The 19202-nt window shown below is 54.9% G+C and overlaps 1 protein-coding gene across 1 annotated transcript in view; it reads left to right on the top strand.

Moving 5' to 3' along the window:
• Positions 1-19202, top strand: part of NECAB2 (N-terminal EF-hand calcium binding protein 2) — a 34692-nt gene that overhangs the window by 615 nt on the left and 14875 nt on the right. Inside the window, exons 2-6 of the mRNA XM_023752548.1 lie at positions 27-195; positions 2577-2601; positions 7739-7847; positions 10354-10379; positions 10519-10616. Of these exons, the coding sequence (XP_023608316.1) occupies positions 27-195; positions 2577-2601; positions 7739-7847; positions 10354-10379; positions 10519-10616 (427 nt within the window). The remainder of the gene's footprint in view (positions 1-26; positions 196-2576; positions 2602-7738; positions 7848-10353; positions 10380-10518; positions 10617-19202) is intronic.

Below are 19202 nucleotides of genomic sequence, written 5' to 3'. Positions count from 1 at the left end.
GCTGCTCCGGGAGCCGCCGCCCGCAGGGGCCGGGGCGCTGGGCGGGGCTGCTGCGCTTGGGTGGGCGCCAGGATGGGGGAGCCGCGGGTGCCGCTGGTCCCCGACGCCCCCGACGCCCCCGACGCCCTCGCTGTGGACCCCGGCCCCTGCCCGGGCCCCGCCTCGCCGCGCGGGGGCACCGCTGTCATCCTGGACGTGAGTACGCGCGGGCCGGGACCCCGAGCCCCATCCTTCCACGGGGAGACCCCCAACGCCGCCCTCCTTCGTCGCCGCCGGGACCCGCGGGCCCCCCTCTTCCTTAAACAGGGAACCCCCTGCCCATCCCCCGCGGCAGCGCAAGAGCAGGAACAGAGCAGGGAACCGGGCCCTTCTGCGTCCCAGAGCGCGAGCCCCCCAGCCCCCTCCACATTCCCATCGGTCTCCATCCCGGGTCCAGGCTCGTCCCCTCCACCCTGGGAACGCACCCCCCTCCCTCAGCTTCTAGGGATTCCCACCCTTCTCGGAGCCCGGGATCCTGGAGCCCCCCTCGACCTGACCACCATCCCCCTACTTTGTCTTGGCCCAATCCCCATCTTTTCCCAGCCCCGCACATCATCCTTCACCCCCTTCCTTCCCAGGACGGGAGCCCCTGACCGCCCCAACCCCCTCCTGCTCTCCAGCCTGGTCCCTGCCTGGGCGGCTACTTTCCTGAGACCACCGGTCTCTTCCTCGCCCCTTCCCTGAGCCCCTTTCACCCTGCCACCCGCTCTTTGCAAGCAAAGCCCACTCCCCACCTCTGTCTTCGCTTCTCCTTTCCAGAGTGTTGGAACCACCCCCAGGAGCCCTGTCCAGACCTTTCTGAGCTCCATCACCACCCCCATGCCGCTCTGAGTCCCCTCTGTCCATTCCTCCCCCATACCCCTCCCCCATCCTCTCTGGAACCCAAACTGCCTTCCTCCGGGAAGCCTGCCCCCACCTCCCACTCCCCAAATGGGAGGGAGATTCTGTAGGGTGGGTGGCAGGGGATGGGGAGGTGGGGTGCCAGGCGGAGGTGGAGGGGCTCCCCGTACCCCAGAGATAGACAGCACCGCAGTGGGGAGTGCATGTCCCAGCCAGGACCCCTGGCAGGGTGGGGGAGGGGGGGGGTTTCTGGGAGGGTGTGTGTGTGTGTGTGTGTGTGTGTGTGTTTGTGCACGTGAGCACGAGTGGATTTTCTCTCTCCTTTCCTGGAACCCACAGCTGACTCTGGGCAGAGAGTGCTGGGCGGGGAGGGTGGAGCTTTGCTGGGAGTACTTGGGGTCCTGGTGCTGGTGCCCCCAAACACACTCACACATGCACAGCCCGACACACCCCGGACCCTCTCTCGAGACCCCAGCAGAGTTGGCAGCTGAAAGCCCTGGGCCTGCCCTGCAGGGAAGCCGGGGGTTGGGGGGGCAGACCCCTCCCATTCTCTCCTCTAACAGTCCAGGGGGCGGGCTTCAGGCTCCTGGAGTGCTGCCTGCGGGCTCTGAGCCTCTGTGTCCTCATCTCTGAAATGGGGTGATGAGCAGATGGGGGCTCTGTGCTCTGCAGACTCTGGAGCCACAGCAGGAGGTCATGTGGTTCAGTAACACCCAGGCCCTCCGCAGGCACCTGAGGATGGAACCCAGCCTCGGAGCAGGAGTGTGGGCCCTGGGCTGAGGCTTTGAGGGGTGCCAGAGAGTGCTCCCCTTCCTGCCCAGGACCCTGGCATCGGGGTTCAGCTAAGGAAGGGGCTGACCTCCTGAGCCGCTGCGTCAGTGTGTCACAGCCTCGCCTCGGGTGGATAATGGATGCCGCCCCATGGCTTGCAGGGGCCTCTGTCCTTTATCCCAGGGAAGCACCAGAGGTGGGTGGCCGAGGTGCTGGTCCACCTCCCCCTCCTTCCATCAGCAGGGCTACCTGCCCCCGAAATGCCAGGAGGAGGAGTTATCTGGTCTCCAAGCTCAGGCTGGGGGTGGGGGTGGGGTGGGGGTGTGGGCTGGCCCCTCCTCTTTCCTACCTGAGGCGGCAGCTGGTTGCCTGAGCTCCTGTCAACCTGCTTCTACTCGCTCCCCGCCCAAAAGGCCCCTCCTGCCTGTGGCTGGTCCAGTGGCCAAGCCTGGAGGTTCCTTTAGCAGAGGCCTCTGTTCAGACTTAACCCCCAACCTCCCTGGAGTGCCGTGAGTGTGCAAGGCCTGTGGCCGTGTCCTCGGGACACAAATTCGGGGTGTGCAACTCAGGGTGCGACAGTGGGTGGAGCCCCATGGACCGGTGGCGCTGGGAGTGCACCCCCAAGCATGTGGACAGTGTGAGCCAGAGTGTCCACACGCGTGTGCATGTGTCTGTCAGCGTGGCTGTGGGCAGGCTGGCGGCACAGAGGGAGCGTGGGCGGCTGCTTCCGCTAGGGTGGCTGGGAGGGCCTCTGCCTGTAACATCCCTCCCTCTCCCACCCTGGATCCCAGCCGGCGGGTCTCCTCCCTGGGGAGGGAGAAAGTGGGGGCTCGGTTTCCCAGGGCACCTGGGGGGGGAGGGGACATCTGTTCCAGCTCAGGAGCTCTCTGCCCAGGGCTGACTCAACCCATCTCTCTTCCCTGCAGATTTTCCGCCGCGCGGACAAAAATGGTGAGTTTCCCTCCCTTGCTGCCCCTGAATGAGGACCTGGCTCTTTCCGTCCTGACGCCTCAAGGGAAAGGACCAGGGTGGGGAGTGGGCCACCTTGAACCTAAAGGTTAAGGGTACAGGTCTCTGAAATCCGAAGGCCAAGTCCTGGTCCCGCTCTGTGCCTCAGTTTCCCCTCTGTACAACAGGACTCCCTAGTTCCTACACAGCGGGGATGCCATGAGGATTCTGTGAAGGGATGTCTGATGCCAGGGTGTCCTGCCCATGGTAAATGCTTGGTGTGCTTTAACCCTTACGCAGCTGGGCTGGACCACGCTGTAAGGAAGCCCCCAGCCTCACTCTAGGCCAGCAGTTCTCAACCTTTGGCAGTCGAACGACCCTTTCACAGGGGTTGCCTAAGACCATCCATCCTGCATATCAGATATTTACATTACAATTCATAACAGTAGCAACATTACAGTTATGGAGTAGCAACGAAAATAATTTTATGGTTGGGTCACAACATGAGGAACTGTATTTAAAGGGCCAGAAGGTTGAGAACCACTGCTCTAGGCCCTTCACAGGCCCTGGCACACTTCCTCCTCACGGCTGCCTGGTGCAGTGGGTGCTGCATCCCGTGTTCTATCAGCGCTGTCGTGGCTCAGAGAGGGTAAGTGACTTGCCCAGGGTAGCCCAGCTTCGTGTAGGTCGTCGCTCTGCTGCAGACTCCAGCCCTTTTCCCCACATCACACAGCCTCTCCGACAACGTGAGCAGCACATTGCTTTGCCACAGAACGCCTGATGCTCCCCTCCTGATCGCTTGGTAGGCTCCCACCTGTGTGAGGATAACCACGTTCCCCAAGGCCCGAACCTCGCAGGTGTGGCAAAGAGCGGTCCAACTTCCTATAAATACTGCAGTCATTCTCTGGCCCACAGTGACTCTACATGGCTTTACCAAGGCACAGTCCCTCTCCAGGCCTCAGTTTCCCCGTCTGTAATGTGGGGTGATAACACTTAACCTGTCTACTTGCCTAGGCTATTGGGAAAATACAGGGAGGTGGGGGGATAGGTGTTTTAGGGAAAATTAGGCAGTGCTCAGTGTTTGCTCATTTATTGAAACAAGCTGATTGAGGGTCATGGTCTCTTCTGGGGGAAGTGGGAACAGATGTGCCCGCCCCTCAGGGCCCTGAGCATCAGTCCCAGCCCCTCTCCGTCGCAGGCTGGAGTTCAAGGCCGCATCTCTAGCCTGGGTCCCAGCACCCCCTTTCTCCCTGCCCCTGTGAGTTGACCTGCCCCCCCATGGTGTTGGGGATGGAACATGAGGCCTTGCCGGGGGGGGGGGGGAGGCAGGGGGAGAGGAGGTGTGCAGGCCTGGCTGGAAGTCAGTGCCTGGGGTCTCCACCCCTTGACCCCCATCCCTGGGAGTGATGGCCCCTCCTGGGCCTTTTGGATGAAAGGACCATCAGAGTAATTGCATCTGGAGCAAGGAGCAAGGAAAGGGATGGGGGGCTTCGGTGGGGCTCAGGAAATGGCAGTGGCATCGTGGCCTGAACAGTGTCAGAGATTAGAGGAGGGGGTTAGAGGCTTGTCCCTGTCGTGGGCCTGGTGCCCAGCACACAGTAGGTGCTTGGTAAGTGCCTGTGGATTTAGGTGATGGGCCTGTTCATGGATGCGAGTGTGGCTGTGCAGCCCTGGGGTGCAGCAGTGGGTCTGGCTGTGGTCTCCCAGTGGCTGTGGGGTTGTCCGTGCATCCGTGCGTGCGTGGTGGGTGGCACCCTGGTCTCCAGGCACAGTTGGGCTTTCCTCGCCATTACTTGTTCCCAGTCAGAGGCCACGGTTCCGCCCCTGAGCACAGCTGTGGGCTCTCAACTTCTCTCCTGCGGGCCCCGTACAGGCCCAGCCTGCTGCTCCCCTTGGGGCCTCGCGTCTTCCCAGCTACTGCAGAGTGGCTGTGGGGGTGTCACCAGGGTTAGGGTGTGTGGGATGCGGAGCCTGTGGGACGGGGGCGGGGCCCCTCCTCTGTCACAGAGACTGCCTGGGTGCAAGCCCTGGCTCAGTCACTTCCCAGCTTTGTAATTTCAGGCCAGTCCCCAAACTCTCTGGCCTCAGTTTCCCCATCTGTAGTGGGGGTGATGAAACTAGCCCGCAGCGCAGAGGGCTGCACCTGAGGAAGCAGCGAGCCCTGAACAGCTGAGGAGCGTCGAGCGCCTTGGAAATGGCCTTGGCTTGTTCACAGGTGTTGGGTTCCCTCCTGTGCTGCACAGGTGCCCGCTGCGGGGCAGGCTGCTGATGCCATTGAGCCTCCGGGCACCGAGACTTTCATGGGCCTTCTCCTTTGGTCTTCACTCTGCTCCTACTGGCATAGGAAGCACCGTACCCCTTACCGCAGCTGGCAGTAGCAAGGCTTGGCGAGGGCAGGTGACAGCCTGCAGGTCCTCAGTTGAGGCGGGGGGAAGGGGGGCGGCAGATGGGTTCAGACTCAGTTTGAAAACGTGTGGGCAGGGGATGGGCGTGGTGTGCACGTAGGGTGAGTGTGGGTGTAGACCAGAGACACACAAAGGCTCGTGCGCACACTTGTTGATCACAGGCGCACGCGGGCCCTCCCCTGGCACCCAGCGGAATAAGATGCCGGGGGCGGAAGATGGAGTGTGGGCTCAGGCTGAGGCTGGGAGGGATGGGCCCTCGGGATTACAGGAGCACGGGCTCCGTCTGGCCCGTCCGTGGCTCTGAGGACAGAGAGCTTCACAGAGATGGAGACGGGCAGGGCTCCGAGGGGGGGCCTGGGGGCAGGTGCCGGCATGTCTCTGCAGGGATGCAGACTCCTGGCATTTGAAAGGTCACTGAGAGGCTGAGCTCGTGCTAATTGGGAGAGACACCTGCAAATGCCCGCTGGGCGGGGGTGCCCGGCCGCTGGTCTAATGGGCGGGGGCCTGGTGGGAGGGTGCTTCCCTCATTGGCTGGTCTGGTTCCTTAGGGCGGTGGTGAGGCCTTCGAGATAAATGTCAGCTGGGAGCCTTTGTGCTCAGGAGGCCTGGGCCCCCTCCCCCGCCAGCCGCTCTCCCAAGTGCAGACAACAGGGCACCTGACAGGCAGGAGCGGGTGAGGCAGGGAGACCCCCGGCTGTGCCCACGCAGACGCAACGAAGCAATCCCAGCTCCCTTCCACGGAGTCCGGACTCAGCCTCAGCGTGTCCAGGCCGCCCTGTGGCTGGAGCTCTTGCTACAAGACCCTGCCCCACGCTGGGTGAGAGCTTGGCCTCAGGAGCCAGATGGCCTGGGTTCGAGCCCCAGCTGTGGGGTCTGGGCAAGCCCCTTAACAGCTCTGTGCCTCGGTTTACAGGTCTGTGAAATGGGGGTGACGGTGCTACCGTGCCATGGGGTGTGGTGAGGACTGAATGAGTGACTACGCAGTAAGAGCCCATGTGTCTGCCCTGATTCTGCGCTGTGGTTCCTGGCTTGATCACCAATCTTGCCAGATGGGATGGGAACGTCTCCTCTTGCCCAGATGACAAAGACCCACAGCTTAGAGTTTATTTCACAGCTGGTATCATGCGTGGCTGGGTTCTGGGCCTTCTGAGCGGGAGTATCGGGGGGACTCATGTTTTGAAAGTTACAAACTCATCCTCCCTCTTTGACACTGAACCCTGAGCCAGGATGGCGGAGGCATCCGGGACCCCGCCCTCACCCCCAGGCACCGAGCGCTCACAGCTCACAGTTAGTCCTTACTCTCTCCTGAGCTTGATGACGGGAGGGAAGTGAGGACACGTGTGAGGGTCTCCCTCTCCCCAGCTTGTCCTTTAGCCCTACGTTGAGCCCACACAGAGCTGCTGGGAGCAGAGACGGGCGCTCTGGTGCCTTTAAAATGTAAGAACTTCGCTCTGGGCTCATGTAGGCAAGCTGTGCCCTGCAGGAGGGCCACTGCCTAAGGAATCGGGAGCCTCAGACCCAGCCTGCGTCCGTCACAACCCTGTGCCCTGCCGCTGGACAAGGCCCTCACCCCAACCAGGAAAGCGCATCTCTTCCTAGGCCACCCAGAGGTGCCAGGTGGGCTCGCTGGGCTTTGATGGCAGCCTGGCTGGACGCCATGGGAGGGGGTCTGCACGGGGGCTGGGAAGTGCCGTGGGCCTGCTGTTCTCCCTGACCTCCACTGCCGCCCACAGGCATGGCTCCTTTAAGAAGAGCAGGCTCATTGAGGGGATGCTGGCTGCAGGGGTGGAGAGCAGCTTTTGGGAGTTCTCTCAGCAGGTGTGCGGGGTGGAAGGAGCTGAGGGGAAGCTGAGGGCTGTTTCTCCTGGAGTCACAGGTCTGCTGTGAGCCCCTCCCTCAGAGGCCCCTCTGCCCCCAACTCAGAGAGCTTCTCTGCCAGATGCTGTGCGGCGGAGGGGAGGGGGCGGCTGCAGGTGAGAGCAGAGGTGAGAGGGAGGGAGGGAGGTGGGCGGCAGGTGGCATGCCTCAGCTGTGGTGCCCCTTACAGAGCCCCACGCCCTCCACATCCCAGAGCCACAGGTCCCGGCCCCAGGGCGGGCGGCCAGCGCTGGGCCCAGGCCAGGCACCTCCTTTCCTCGTGGTTTGGCATCTTTAAGGCGGCATCTGTGGCACCGAGAGAACTGCGTGCCAACTGCTGGCAACCGTCACACATCCGCCCTTTCAAAGGTTTGGGCTGAAGCTTGCCGAGTGGATGGGGCACAGGGCGAGGGGTCTTTCTTCTCCCCAATCAGGATGTGGGTGCTGGCGCTGGAGGTAATTTAAATGTGGGGAGATCATCTGGGTACCTGGATGGGAGGGAGAGAGGCCATCAGACTGCCCGCCCTCGGGCCCCCCTCTTATAGGTGTGGCAGGTGTGGAGCGACTGTAAACAGTGCCGGCCCAGGTGGTCAGGCGATTGCCTGGAGGGGCAGGTGCTGGCTGTTGGTTGAATTCCTGCAGCCTGAGTCCCCGCAGACGAGCTGCTGCTTGTGTGTGGGGGTTGAGGATTCTCTCCAATAGGTGTGGGTCTCTGGTTCCAGAATTGGCTGCGTGAGTCAGTCAGTCGTTCCTCGTGAACTGGCGTGCGCTGGCCGATTGGGATTCGCCGACGGGACTGCTCTGTTGGTTTGGGAATTGTCTGGATTTGGGGACGTCCTGTCGCTCAGACGCCAGCTGCTCTCCTTCCCCCTTTGCAGACGATGGGAAGCTGTCCCTGGAGGAGTTCCAGCTCTTCTTTGCAGACGGCGTCCTCAACGAGACGGAGCTGGAGGGTCTCTTCCACACCATCGACTCGGACAACACCAAGTGAGTGGGCCCCGGGGTCCCCGCGCTGGAGCCGGCGCTGTGGGCTGGGAGGAGGCCCTTCCTCTGCCCGGGGCCAGCCTCCACTGCCCACCCCTGCAGTCCCCAAACTCCTTCGTCCGGAAGTCAGTGGCCCCCTTGGCAGGCTGGTCTTTTCTGGCACATGTGGCTAAGCGGAGAGAGACCCTAGATTTTGCAGAAATCACACTGGATGGTGAAGGGAAGTTGGCGGCTCCGTCACCTTCGGCTAATTCAGCCCAGTTCTGCCCGGACCTGGTGCTTCTTTCCCGACCCAACACCAACGCTGCCATCTTGTTCTCACCGGCTCCCATCCGAAACCAAACTCTAACCAGAGGCTCATCCTAACTCTATTTCTTTATTTTATTTTATTTTTAATATATTTTTATTGATTTCAGAGAGGAAGGGAGAGGGAGAGAGATAGAAACATGATGAGAGAGAGCATCATCGATCAGCTGCCTCCTGCACGCCCCCTACAGGGGATCAAGCCCGCAACCCGGGCATGTGCCCTTGGCCAGAATTGAACCTGGGACCCTTCAGTCTGCAGGCCGATGCTCTATCCACTGAGCCAAACTGGCTGGGGCCTCACTTTATTTCTTTTAATTATAGTTTACTTTCAGTATTAGTTTGCATAGGTTTCAGGTGTACAGCGTAGTGGTTAGGAAATCATATACTTTACAAAGTGTTCACCCCAACATTCCCAGTACCCAGCTGGCACCATGCATTGTTATTGCAGTATTATTGATTACATTCCCTGAGCTGCATCGCCCCATAACTCTACTTCTTAACCTGAATCCCACTTCTGACTCATCTAATTAAACCTTTCATCAACTCAGTCATAACCCTAACCCACATCTCAGAAATCATCTGAACCTCCTGGCCCACCCATCCCTGAGTCAAGAGCAAATGCTGCTTACCCTGCCCCTGCCCCAACCTTAATCCCACCTTCTCCTTTTCCTTGGGTTCCCGTTCAGCCCACACCTGGTCACCTTCCTCAGGCCTACTTCCGGGATGAGGACCAGAGTTCCGGGGGGTGGTGCTTGGGGCAGATTCGATGGGGTCCCCTGAGACAGGCCAGAGATGTTGAAACAAGGAGCTGCCCCCAGGCTCATCTGCAGGGGACCCGGCGCCGTGGGGGCCTGGACCAGGGATTGGGGCTGAGCGTGCTGAAGGCAGAGGCCGGCACCGGGGCAGGTGGAGCCGGTGTCGTGTCCAGGGAAGGCGCCTGGAGGAAACAGCTCCTAGCACAGACTCCAGAGAAGGGCGTTGTGTCTGGATCAGGCAGGGGTGTCTGAGGGGTCCCTCCCGGCCCGGGAACTTGGCAGGGCTGAGACCCATTGATGATGCATTCTCATTGGGTGCTTCTGTGTTGGGCCAGCCGGGTGGGGAGGAAGAGGTGAAGGGTTTGTGCATTTAACCATGAGAGCACGTGAGTGGGGAGCAAGCGGGGAGGTCTCACCTTCGGCATTTTCTCCAGGGCTCCCCAGAGGCGGCTGTGGGCATTCCCTCCTGGGGGTGCTGGGTAGGCTTCTGTCCAGAACAGTTCCCACGGGTCAGAAGCTCGGGGAAATGCTAGTTTAAGCACAAGTAAACTGGCTTCCTTTCTGCGAGACCTGCCAGCACTTTTACTAGGACAGCGAATCGGGACCTCCAGGGCAGCTCACAGCCTCTGACGCCGGATCTAGTGGTTTGGGCCTGGGCCGTGCCTGAGCCCCATCCCGGTCCCCTCAGCAGGCAGGAGTGCTCAGGCGCCTTTCCCGGAGGCGTGTGGATGAGCCTGGGTTGGGAGGATTCAGGTTCTAGGCCAGCCCCTCCTTGCAGTGAGGAACTGGGGCCCAGAGAGTGAAGGTTTCGAACCTGCACAGACACTCGGGTCCCTGGGCGCCCACCGGGCACTCCTGCGTCGCATCTGTGTTCCCAGGCTGCTTCGCTGCCCGCACCCGCACCTGCGGGGCTGGCCCTTGTGCTCAGCCTCCTCCAGGAAGGGCAGGACCCTTCCCCATCCAGGCTGTAGGAATGGGGTGCAGACCCTGGGGCTTTGGGTTAGGGTGAGGACCGGACGCTGGCCCAGGCCCAGGCAGGCAGGCAGGAGTGCCCAGGACAGCATGTCTCAGGAAAGCTGGTCTCGGCCTGTAATGTCATCTCCTCCCTTTCACCTCCTCCCTTTTCCTGAGCCCCATCCTGGTCCCGTCTGCTCATGATGTGATCAGCAGACTTTGGGGGAGGAAGCAGGGTGGGTGGTGTGGTGAAGGGGTCAGATAGACTGAGGTGCCGACGGAGCCCTCTTGGTCCTTCGGGGGGGTTGGTGCCATTTACCTGCTGCACCCTCACCTGTGAAGTGGGGCTCGCGATGCCAGGGCATGGAATGAAGAGAGAAGGCACCGGGCGTTTTACCAGCTGTGTGGGCCGGGCAGGCTGTGGAGGGAGGGCAGGAGGATGGGACCTGACAGGCCTGCTTCTGAGTCCCCCTTCCCCTGTGCTCTCTCTGCAGCCACGTGGACACCAAGGAGCTGTGTGGTAGGTGCCGGTTAGGCAATGCAGGGACCAAGAGGTGTGGAGGGCGGGGACCTGGGGAGCGGGAACAGGGGGCACGGGGGATTGGTGAAAGGGGCAGAATCCTCCTGTGACCCCTGACCTTTGCTCTCTCCTACCCTAGATTACTTTGTGGACCACATGGGGGACTATGAGGACGTCTTGGCCTCCCTGGAGACCTTGAACCATTCTGTCCTGAAGGCCATGGGCTACACCAAGAAGGTCAGCAGGTGTGGGTGGCCCTGGAGTTCCAAGCTCTGGTTTCCGATGTTCCCTGGGGCATCTGCACCCACGGGTGCCTGGGTTTGTGAGGACAAGTGTTGGGTGGGCCTGGCCCTGGGCGGGCTTTGCTTGGCTCTCCTAGCGGGAGCGGAGGTGAACTGTGAAGTGAGTAGAGCGGCTCCGTGAATGGCCCTGACCACCCGGTGTCTCATATGTGGTTTGGAGGGTGAGACCCTTTCCCAGCATCGGGCGTGGCCCTCGGATGGGGTCCTGGGGAGGGAGCAGCAGGCAGCCCAGCCCTCGCCCGTGGACGAGCATCATGGCTGCCGGGCCTGTGCCTTCTGCAGCAGGGTCACGAGAGGGGAAGGGGAAGGGCGGGTTCACGTGTGACCGAGGAATCGGGTGGTGTCTGGTGGGAGAACACGTGCCCAGGCCTGAAGCCGTGAGCCGGGCAGAGGGGCCACTATGAGTGCAGACCCCGCTGTGTCTCCGATGTGGCTCCAAAGTCTCTGCCTTTCGTCCTGCCTCCTCGTCTGCGTGTATGACCTGGAGGAGGATGGGGGAAGGGAGGTAAGGCCAGGTCACTGCGCCTTCTCCACGTAACTCAGAGCCCACCCCGCCTCCCCCACCCCCCAACTTCATTTCCTGCCCGAGTCTGTACCTCCGCTGGCTGGCGGCTTGCAGAGGGGACGGGTAGGCGTGTTCTTTCTGCCTCCACGGAGAAGAGGCGCAGAAACTTCCTAAGGACCCACGATGGCCAGGATTAAACACTCAGTTTAACCCTCACAGCAACCCCATGGGTGGCTGCTCTCACTTCCCCCATTTCATAGCTACGGAAACAGAGGCTCAGAAAGGTGAACCCTGCGGGGTGGTGGCCAGACAGCCAGACCTGCTGGCTGAAATGAGAGGGGAAACAGTCAGGGACCTGTCAGGAGGTACAGAGCACAGCCTGGGACTTCAGGCTGCCAGGGGGACTGGAGTGTCAGTCAGCCAGGAGCAGGGGCGGCCGCTTGGGTACACTGACCAAGGCACGCAGGGAGGGAGCGTGGAGCAGGCCAGGCCCTGAGGGACACAGACACCCAAGGGCTTGCAGCGACCCATGGGACCTCAGAAAAGCCCCGTCCCATCTGCTGGGTGGGGACAGGGAGCTAGGCTGATAAAGTCAGCCAGGCCTGCCTGAAGGACCCGGAGCCGGTCACTTTCCTTTCTGAGCCTCAGTTTCTCCATCTGTGGAATGGGAGCATTCGCTTTGTAGGATCTTTATGAGGACTGCATGAAGTAAGGTCTCCAATTGCTTAGCATAGGGCCTGGCACAGAGCAAAGGTGACTAGTTTTTATTTCTAGGCTCCTGTTGTATGGCCCAGGCACAGGTAGGACCATTCAGTACATTTTTCAAATGCTGCTCAGTGACTGCTCTGCAGAGGATTAGAGAATCCCTTTCTTCCCGGAGCCCGAAATAGCCAAGCCTCACCCTGAGCCTCCACCACCCACATCCCAGAGTCATGCTGTTTTGAGTCTTGGTGTTTTAAAGTGTCTTTTAATAACATGTAGAACCAACTCCTTTTCATTGTTTGTCTTGTAGACTGTGTGATATTTGCAAGTATCCAGGCGGGCGGTGGGTTACAGGGAGCATGGAAAGAGCCCAAACCCCAGAATCCGAGTCACCCAGACAAGGGCGTCGGCCCAGCCCTGCTCCCAACAGGCTGTGCGAGGTGCACCTCCACCCACACGGGACTCCTGGCTGCAGCCACCTCCTCGGGCCCCGGCTTTCTCCTGTGTGAGGGGCCAGTTCTCAGCACCGTTGCCCAGAGCCGTTTATAACATTCACAGCTGCTGCTTGGTCTTCGGTCATAACCTCAGAGCTGTGACCTCGGCCTCCGCTCAGGAGAGGGTTTCCGCGTTCAGGGGACCGGTGTGGGGATTTCACTCTCAGAAACCACCCGCTCTCGTTCAGTGCAGCCCTGGGACGTCTCGGGTGGTGGGGACAGCGGGTTGTTGCCGTGGTGACTGGCATTGCTTTTTCTTGCGTATTTTCTAACCGATGTGTGTGTAGAAATGCAGCTCATTATTTCAAATGCACCCATTGATGTTAGTTGCCTCGGTGGCTTTTGTCGATACACAGCGGGAGCATCAGCTGTGAGCCGCGGGCCCTTCCTTTCTGAGGTGTTCCTCTGTGTCCCTGTGAGTCCTCTGGCATTTGCCCCAAATCTTAAAACGTCCTAATGGCGCTACGTCAGTTATTCTCATTCTGCTTCTGATTTCCAAGTGCATCTCTCTAGTGTTTCGCCACTAATTATTATATTAATACCAGCTCTTATTCTAGGGTCCCCCCAGCCTGCTCAAAAATTACTTCTGCGTTCCCTTCGTTAAATTCCGTCTTCGGAGGTGGTAGTGAATTTTCTGAAATGCCTTTTTTGTCTTTTAAAAATGACGGTGTGCGTTTTCTCAAGCTGTTGATGGGGTGGATTCTATTATTAGCTGCTCTCCTATTGAACAGCCCTTAGCTTCCTCTGATAAGCCCTCAATGAGGCATTATTCTATCACATTGCTGGATCCTGTCACCAGCTGAGCGTTTATTTCTCTCTATTGGGACTTGAGAATTGAGGATAGTTTGGAAATGAACTGTAGGTGGCTTTGAATCAGTTTCTAACAGAATTACTTTCCTATTCGAAAATAGAATTTGTCTATGAGGCTTGGATCCAGGTACTGAACAGGGGAGGGGATTATTTTAATAGTTATGTTAAGGTCAATTCTAGTTTTAGTTAAATTTTCTTTTCATTGATGTTTTTAGAGAGAGTGGAAGGGAGGGAGGGAGGAAGAGAGAGAAACATGGATGTTAGGAAGACACGTTGATTGATTGCCTCCCACATGCACCCCAACCGGGCTGGGAATCGAGCCTGGGACTGAGGTACACGCCCTTGACTGGAAACTGAACCCGTGACCCTTTGGTGCCTGGGCCAGCACTCTAACCACTGAACCACAGCAGAGTAATTTTTTTTAAACTTTTTATGTCCATTTTAGTATAGTTTTGAATAAAACTGTCACAGACATGATCTGTTTTATGGGAAACTAGAGGCCTGGTGCACGAATTCGTGCATGGGTGGATCCAGCTGGCTGGCCCCAATCGGGGCAGTCAGGCCGGGCCGGCTGGGGAAAGGGGCCATGGGCAGTTGGCCAGCCGGCCCTGCCTCCTGGTCGAACTCCCGGTTGAAGGGACAATTTTCATGTTAGCCTTTTATTATATAGGATTATGCGTTGTATGTTCTTAGGATTTTTTTTTAATCTAAAACATTGACACAAACCAGGCACTTAATGCAGATTAAGTTGAATAAAACATCTGATATAGCTCAGTTCTTGTTTCCATTTTTGTCCTATTTTGCTACATTTTAAAAACTTACATTTGACGAGTTTTGCTCATTTTCATTAGTCATTTCAATAACCAGCCCCTGACACATTTATTTAAATTTCACAATGTTTTCTGCCGTATTTTCAGTTTTTATCATCATTTTTTTCTTTCTCCCCTTTCCTTAGATTTGTTGTTGCTATTCTTTTTTACATGTGAACTACAACGCTTAAACTTTTTATACTAAAGTTTGAATTTCAACATTTACCCTTGAATGATATTTTCACTGCAACCATAGATTTTAATGTTATTCTCTAACAGGCTAATAATGGCAGATTTTGTTATCAAAGAAAACATGATAATTTCAAGAGAGACATCAAAAGTGCTTTATTCAAAGTAATGTCCATTGCTAGCTACACATTTCCCCATCTTTCAGGTAATTTGTGGATACCGTCCCAATAGAACTTTTCTTGTTTTGAGGCAAACCATTCAGAGACCCAATTTTCCACTTCTTCGTACGTTTTGAAGTGCTGCTCAAAGTGCGTGTGCCATCGATCGGAACAAGTGGTCATCTGAAGGAGCAAGGTCTGGTGAATACAGCTTGTGGGTTAATACTTCCCAGGCAAAATCTTTTAATGTGTCTTGAACTGTTTTGAAGTGTGTGATGGTGCGTTATCATGAAGCAAAATTACTTTGCCATTTCTTCTGGAACATTCTGGTTGTTTCACGATCAGAGCGTGGTTCAAATTGATTATTTGTTGTTGGTAGCGATCAATATTAATGGTTTCACCTGGTTTTAGAAGCTCATAATACACCACATCTTCCTGATCCTACCAAACGCAGAGCATTGTCTTCTTTCCGAAGCGATTTGGCCTTGCAGTCGATGTTGATGGTTGACCTGGATCAACCCTTGATTTTGTGCGTTTGGGGTTCTCAAAATAAATCCACTTTTCATCGCCAGTCACAATTCGATGCAAAAAAGACTTCCTTTCGTGCCACTGAAGCAACATTTTACTGATGACTTTTCGGTTTTCCATTTGTCTTTCTTTCAGTTGATGTGGCACCCATTTTCCTTCCTTTAAAATCTTTCCCATTGCATGTAAACGATCAGAAATTGTTTGCTGAGCAATGTTTAATCTTTCTGCAAGTTGTTTTTGAGTTTGACACACATCTTCATCCAATAATGCTTGTAATTGTTGGTCTTCAAACTTTTTCGGTTGACCTGGACGTTCTTTGTCTTTCACATTGAAATCATCACTTTTAAAGCGTTTAAACCAGCATTCACAAGTATCTTGAGATGGAGCATCTTCACCATATGCTTCCTGAAGTATACGATAATTTTCAGCAGCACTTTTCTTCAAATTAAAGTAATGAATTAAACTTCCCACAAATGCTCTTTTTTTGGCATAGAATTCGACATTTTTAAGTGTAAAAATATCTATGATGTTAACACTTCAGAAAATCGGACATATGAAGTTTTGAAGCTTGTTGTCAATACAACAAAATAGCATACATATCAAATCATATATATATCAACATATGTGTAACTCCATCTAGTGAAAAAAATCCGCATTATTAACCGGTATACCTAGTGCATGGTGTTTAGATGCCCCTACCAGGGGTCAAACCGCAGCCTAGGAGTGTGTCCTGACCGAGAATTGAACCCTTTGGTGTACAACGACACTCCAACCTACCGAGCCACCCAGCCAGGTGATGTCTTCATGGCGTATTATTTAATTTTTTTTATAAGTAGCTTATGGATGCTTGAGAAGATGTGGATCATACTTTCAGAATATGCATTTTGAAAATAGCTGTCCTTTCCTTGTTATGAAATTTATGCTGTTAAAAGACACCTTTTCAAAAAAAGTGAAATCGTGTTTCTGGGACAAATACAAAATGTACACGTGTCCAGGATCGTATTTAACTCATTTATTAATGTGAGAACCGGTGAGATGTCACAGCTCGCTTAAAGGGAAATTCAGACAACACACACCGTGTATGTGGGTACCCAGGAGTTCCGCAGGAGTCTGTGAGCAAGTGTAAGAGCGGCCAGTGTCCTCGGGGCGTGGCCATTATGTTCTGCAGACAGAATCATGCATTTCTGTGGAGGAGAACTTAGGCATCATCATCACATTTTTTTTTTGTCTTCAAGTTTTAAAAGTAGCTCCAACACAAGGGAAGATATTGATAAGCCTGAGGGTGTATAGACAAGGAGCCCAGTAATCTTTTCAGCCCATTTTAAAGACTTGTACACTTTTCTCTGACTGTCTTTTGCATCCTATTTATTTTTGTCCAATTTATCTGTCCTATTGGATAAAGATGAGCTAATTTTTCACACTACATTGTGTTTTGTCATTTATTTTTATATGTTTAATATTTTTGCCCATGTTACTTGAGACCTATAGAACTTTGGTACAATATTTTAATTATAAAAATGGTACATATTCAACAGGCACATTTTAGGAAGTAGAGGAAAGTATAAAGAAAAATTTCAAGTCACTTCTAATTCCCATTGTCCCTAACTATTATTAACATTTTAGTTTATTACCTTTGAGCCTTTTTTCCATGTGTATTTCTTTAATATATTTAATATTGTTCTGGGTATAAAAATTTATTTTCTGCTTTTTTTAAACCTTTTTCCCTTAAAACTGTTCAGAAGCATCAATTTAAATATTCTTATTTAAATTTACTTACTATTCCTCTTCTGTTGGGCATCTTAGATTTCCAGGTTTTTGATATTATGAATAACATTGGGACATAAGTACTTGCATTATTTCTTAAGGATAGATGATCAAAAGTGGAGAGTTACTGGGTCAAAGTTATGAGCAGTGTGAAGCTCCTGATACAAGGCTTTCTGAAGTGATGGTACCCGTCTGAACCCCATGGCCACGCTTAGCGGCATCCTCTCCCACTGCTCAGCGGTTTGATGCTCTGTCCTTGTTATGCGTCGTGCCTTTTGTCGTTCTGTCCCTACCCTTCCTGTGGAGTACTTCTCGCTTACATCCTGCCGGCACAGTGATGTTGCAACTTCCCCTGTTCCTCTCAAATTTGCTTGCAGAGTCTTAGCACAGACTTCTCTCCTAGATCCTGTGGCTTGCAGGCGCCCCAGCTGCATCTCCTTTCATCAGATCTGGGGCTGAGTCTCCACGGGGGGATTCGCTGCTTCTCTGTTATTATGATCTCTCTGGTCTGACTGCTGTCAGCATCCTCTGTGCTTCCCGCGTTTTTATGCCTCCTTCTCTGACATTTTACCTTCCGATGGCCCGCTTTGTTTATAGCATTGATTATGATTTCAAAGGTGGACATTCTAGTTTTCATTTCACTAGTGACTTCTAAAACACACATTTTTAACATTTGTAATTCTTTAAAAAAATTTTAATCCTCACTTGAGGATATGTTTTTATTAACTTTAGAGAGAGAGTGAGAGAGAGAGAGATGCATGTGAGAGAAACATTGATCAGTTGCCTCCTGTACAGGCCCCGACCGGGAATGGAACCCCCACCTAGGTGTGTGCCTCACTGGGAATGGAACCCGCAGCCTTTTGGTGTACAGGACAGTGCTCTGACCGAGCCACCCAGCCAGGACTCTGCTTCTGTTCTTAAACCTGGCTGACAACAATACTTCCTGTTCTCTTTTAGGAAATTAGGGAGATCTTTGAGATTTCCCGTTGTTTTTCCAGCGTTCACACTCCTTGTTGACTTAATCATTGTAGTTAAAATTTAATGAGGAGTGATGACTGTTTTTACCTCCTGACTTCTGTGACTTATTGCTTCACTTGGGTGATCACCATCGCCTCACAACGTTCCTATTGCTGAATTCTCTCTCTGATTCAACCTGGATGCTTTGGGAGAAACTCCTGGGCGTTCTTTGCAGGAAAGGTGCTCATCCGGTCAAGTTCCCTCGATCTGCAGACTTCTGCATGATCTCCCTGTTACTCTGCGAATGAGGAATCTGTCCGTGTGGTGCAGGGTTCCTGGACCCGATCCTTTTCCTCCGGAACATGGCGCGGCCTCTCAGCTGAGACATCGGTTGTGGAGGCGAAATCTGTAAAAGCTGCATTTCTCCTCCTTTGAAAATAACTTGTCTTTGGAATTCAACTGACCAGTTACACTTGCTGATCCCTGACCAGACACACCCTCCGTCCCTGGTCGGGGTGCTTCGAACCCGCTCACTTTAGCTCATTTCTCTGTTTGATGACTTCCGGCAGCCTTCCTCTGTGTTCACACTTTCTACCACGGATCTTCTTGTTCGCTTGTCCAGAGCCCATTGATCACTGGGTTGTGAGTTCACTTGCCTGTCAGGAAAGATAATCAATCACTGCAATGCATTGGGCTACCAGAAGCTCACCTACTTTCTGCCACAAATGCATGCTCTGCCGGGGCCTCTCGCCAGCGTGCCGGGTCTGGTGGCGGCCCAGGATGTCCACCCCCACACCTCCCCACCCGTGTGCCCCTCCTTTCGGCCTCCCTGCACCCCACTCTCCCCCTGCTCCCTGCCTCCATTTCTCCGTCTGTCTCTAGCCATGTTTCCCGTTGTGCAATTATTGCTAATTAATTCCAAGTCAGAGTGATGGATGGTTTCATTTGCTTCCTGGTCTCCCTCGCCTTGCCGGAGGCCGGGCAGAGTTCCAAGGTTCCCTGGGGCAGGTGGCTCTGGAAGGTCAGGTCTGCGGAGGCGGCGGGAGCGCAGCACCGGGCTTTGGGGACCAGCGTCTCCCAGTACAGCGTCACTCTGATCGTTATCGTCCTTGAGCGACCCGGCTGAACCTTCCACTATAAAGCCTTTGCAGCAAAAGAAACTCAACTGGTTCCAGAAAGCTTGAGAAAGGTCTTTGCTGCAGCCTCTTAGCAGGAGGGGAAATCCTGTCTCACATTTCAGAGCAAAACTCGTAGAAAACCCTCCTCACCCACCTTTTCCCGATGTCCATCCTGTGGCCTGTCTCCCTCCCTCAGCTTCCCCCAGACTGGGGCTCGGGCACCCTCTGGGACTGAGGCTCGGGCACCCTCTTTGGGGAGCCAGTTTAAGCTCCCTGGGTGCTTTTGATTCTCATCTATCATTTCTCTGCTTAGCATTGTGCAGGCCCAGGAGCCCACAGCATCCTTCTTGGAGAAGGAGGGGCGAGAGGAGGTTGTGAGTTCTTCTCCCCTAATGCTTTGTCTCTGTCAACAACAACATCAGGAACAATCCACTAATCACCATCACCATCACCATCATAGCACCACAGCCACCACTGTCACCATCAT

This window comes from Myotis lucifugus, unplaced genomic scaffold (genome assembly GCF_000147115.1).
Source record: "Myotis lucifugus unplaced genomic scaffold, Myoluc2.0 scaffold_35, whole genome shotgun sequence".
NCBI lineage: Eukaryota > Metazoa > Chordata > Mammalia > Chiroptera > Vespertilionidae > Myotis > Myotis lucifugus.
The sequence above is the reverse complement of the archived record's forward strand: the minus strand, read 5'-3'. Positions and strand labels throughout refer to the sequence as shown.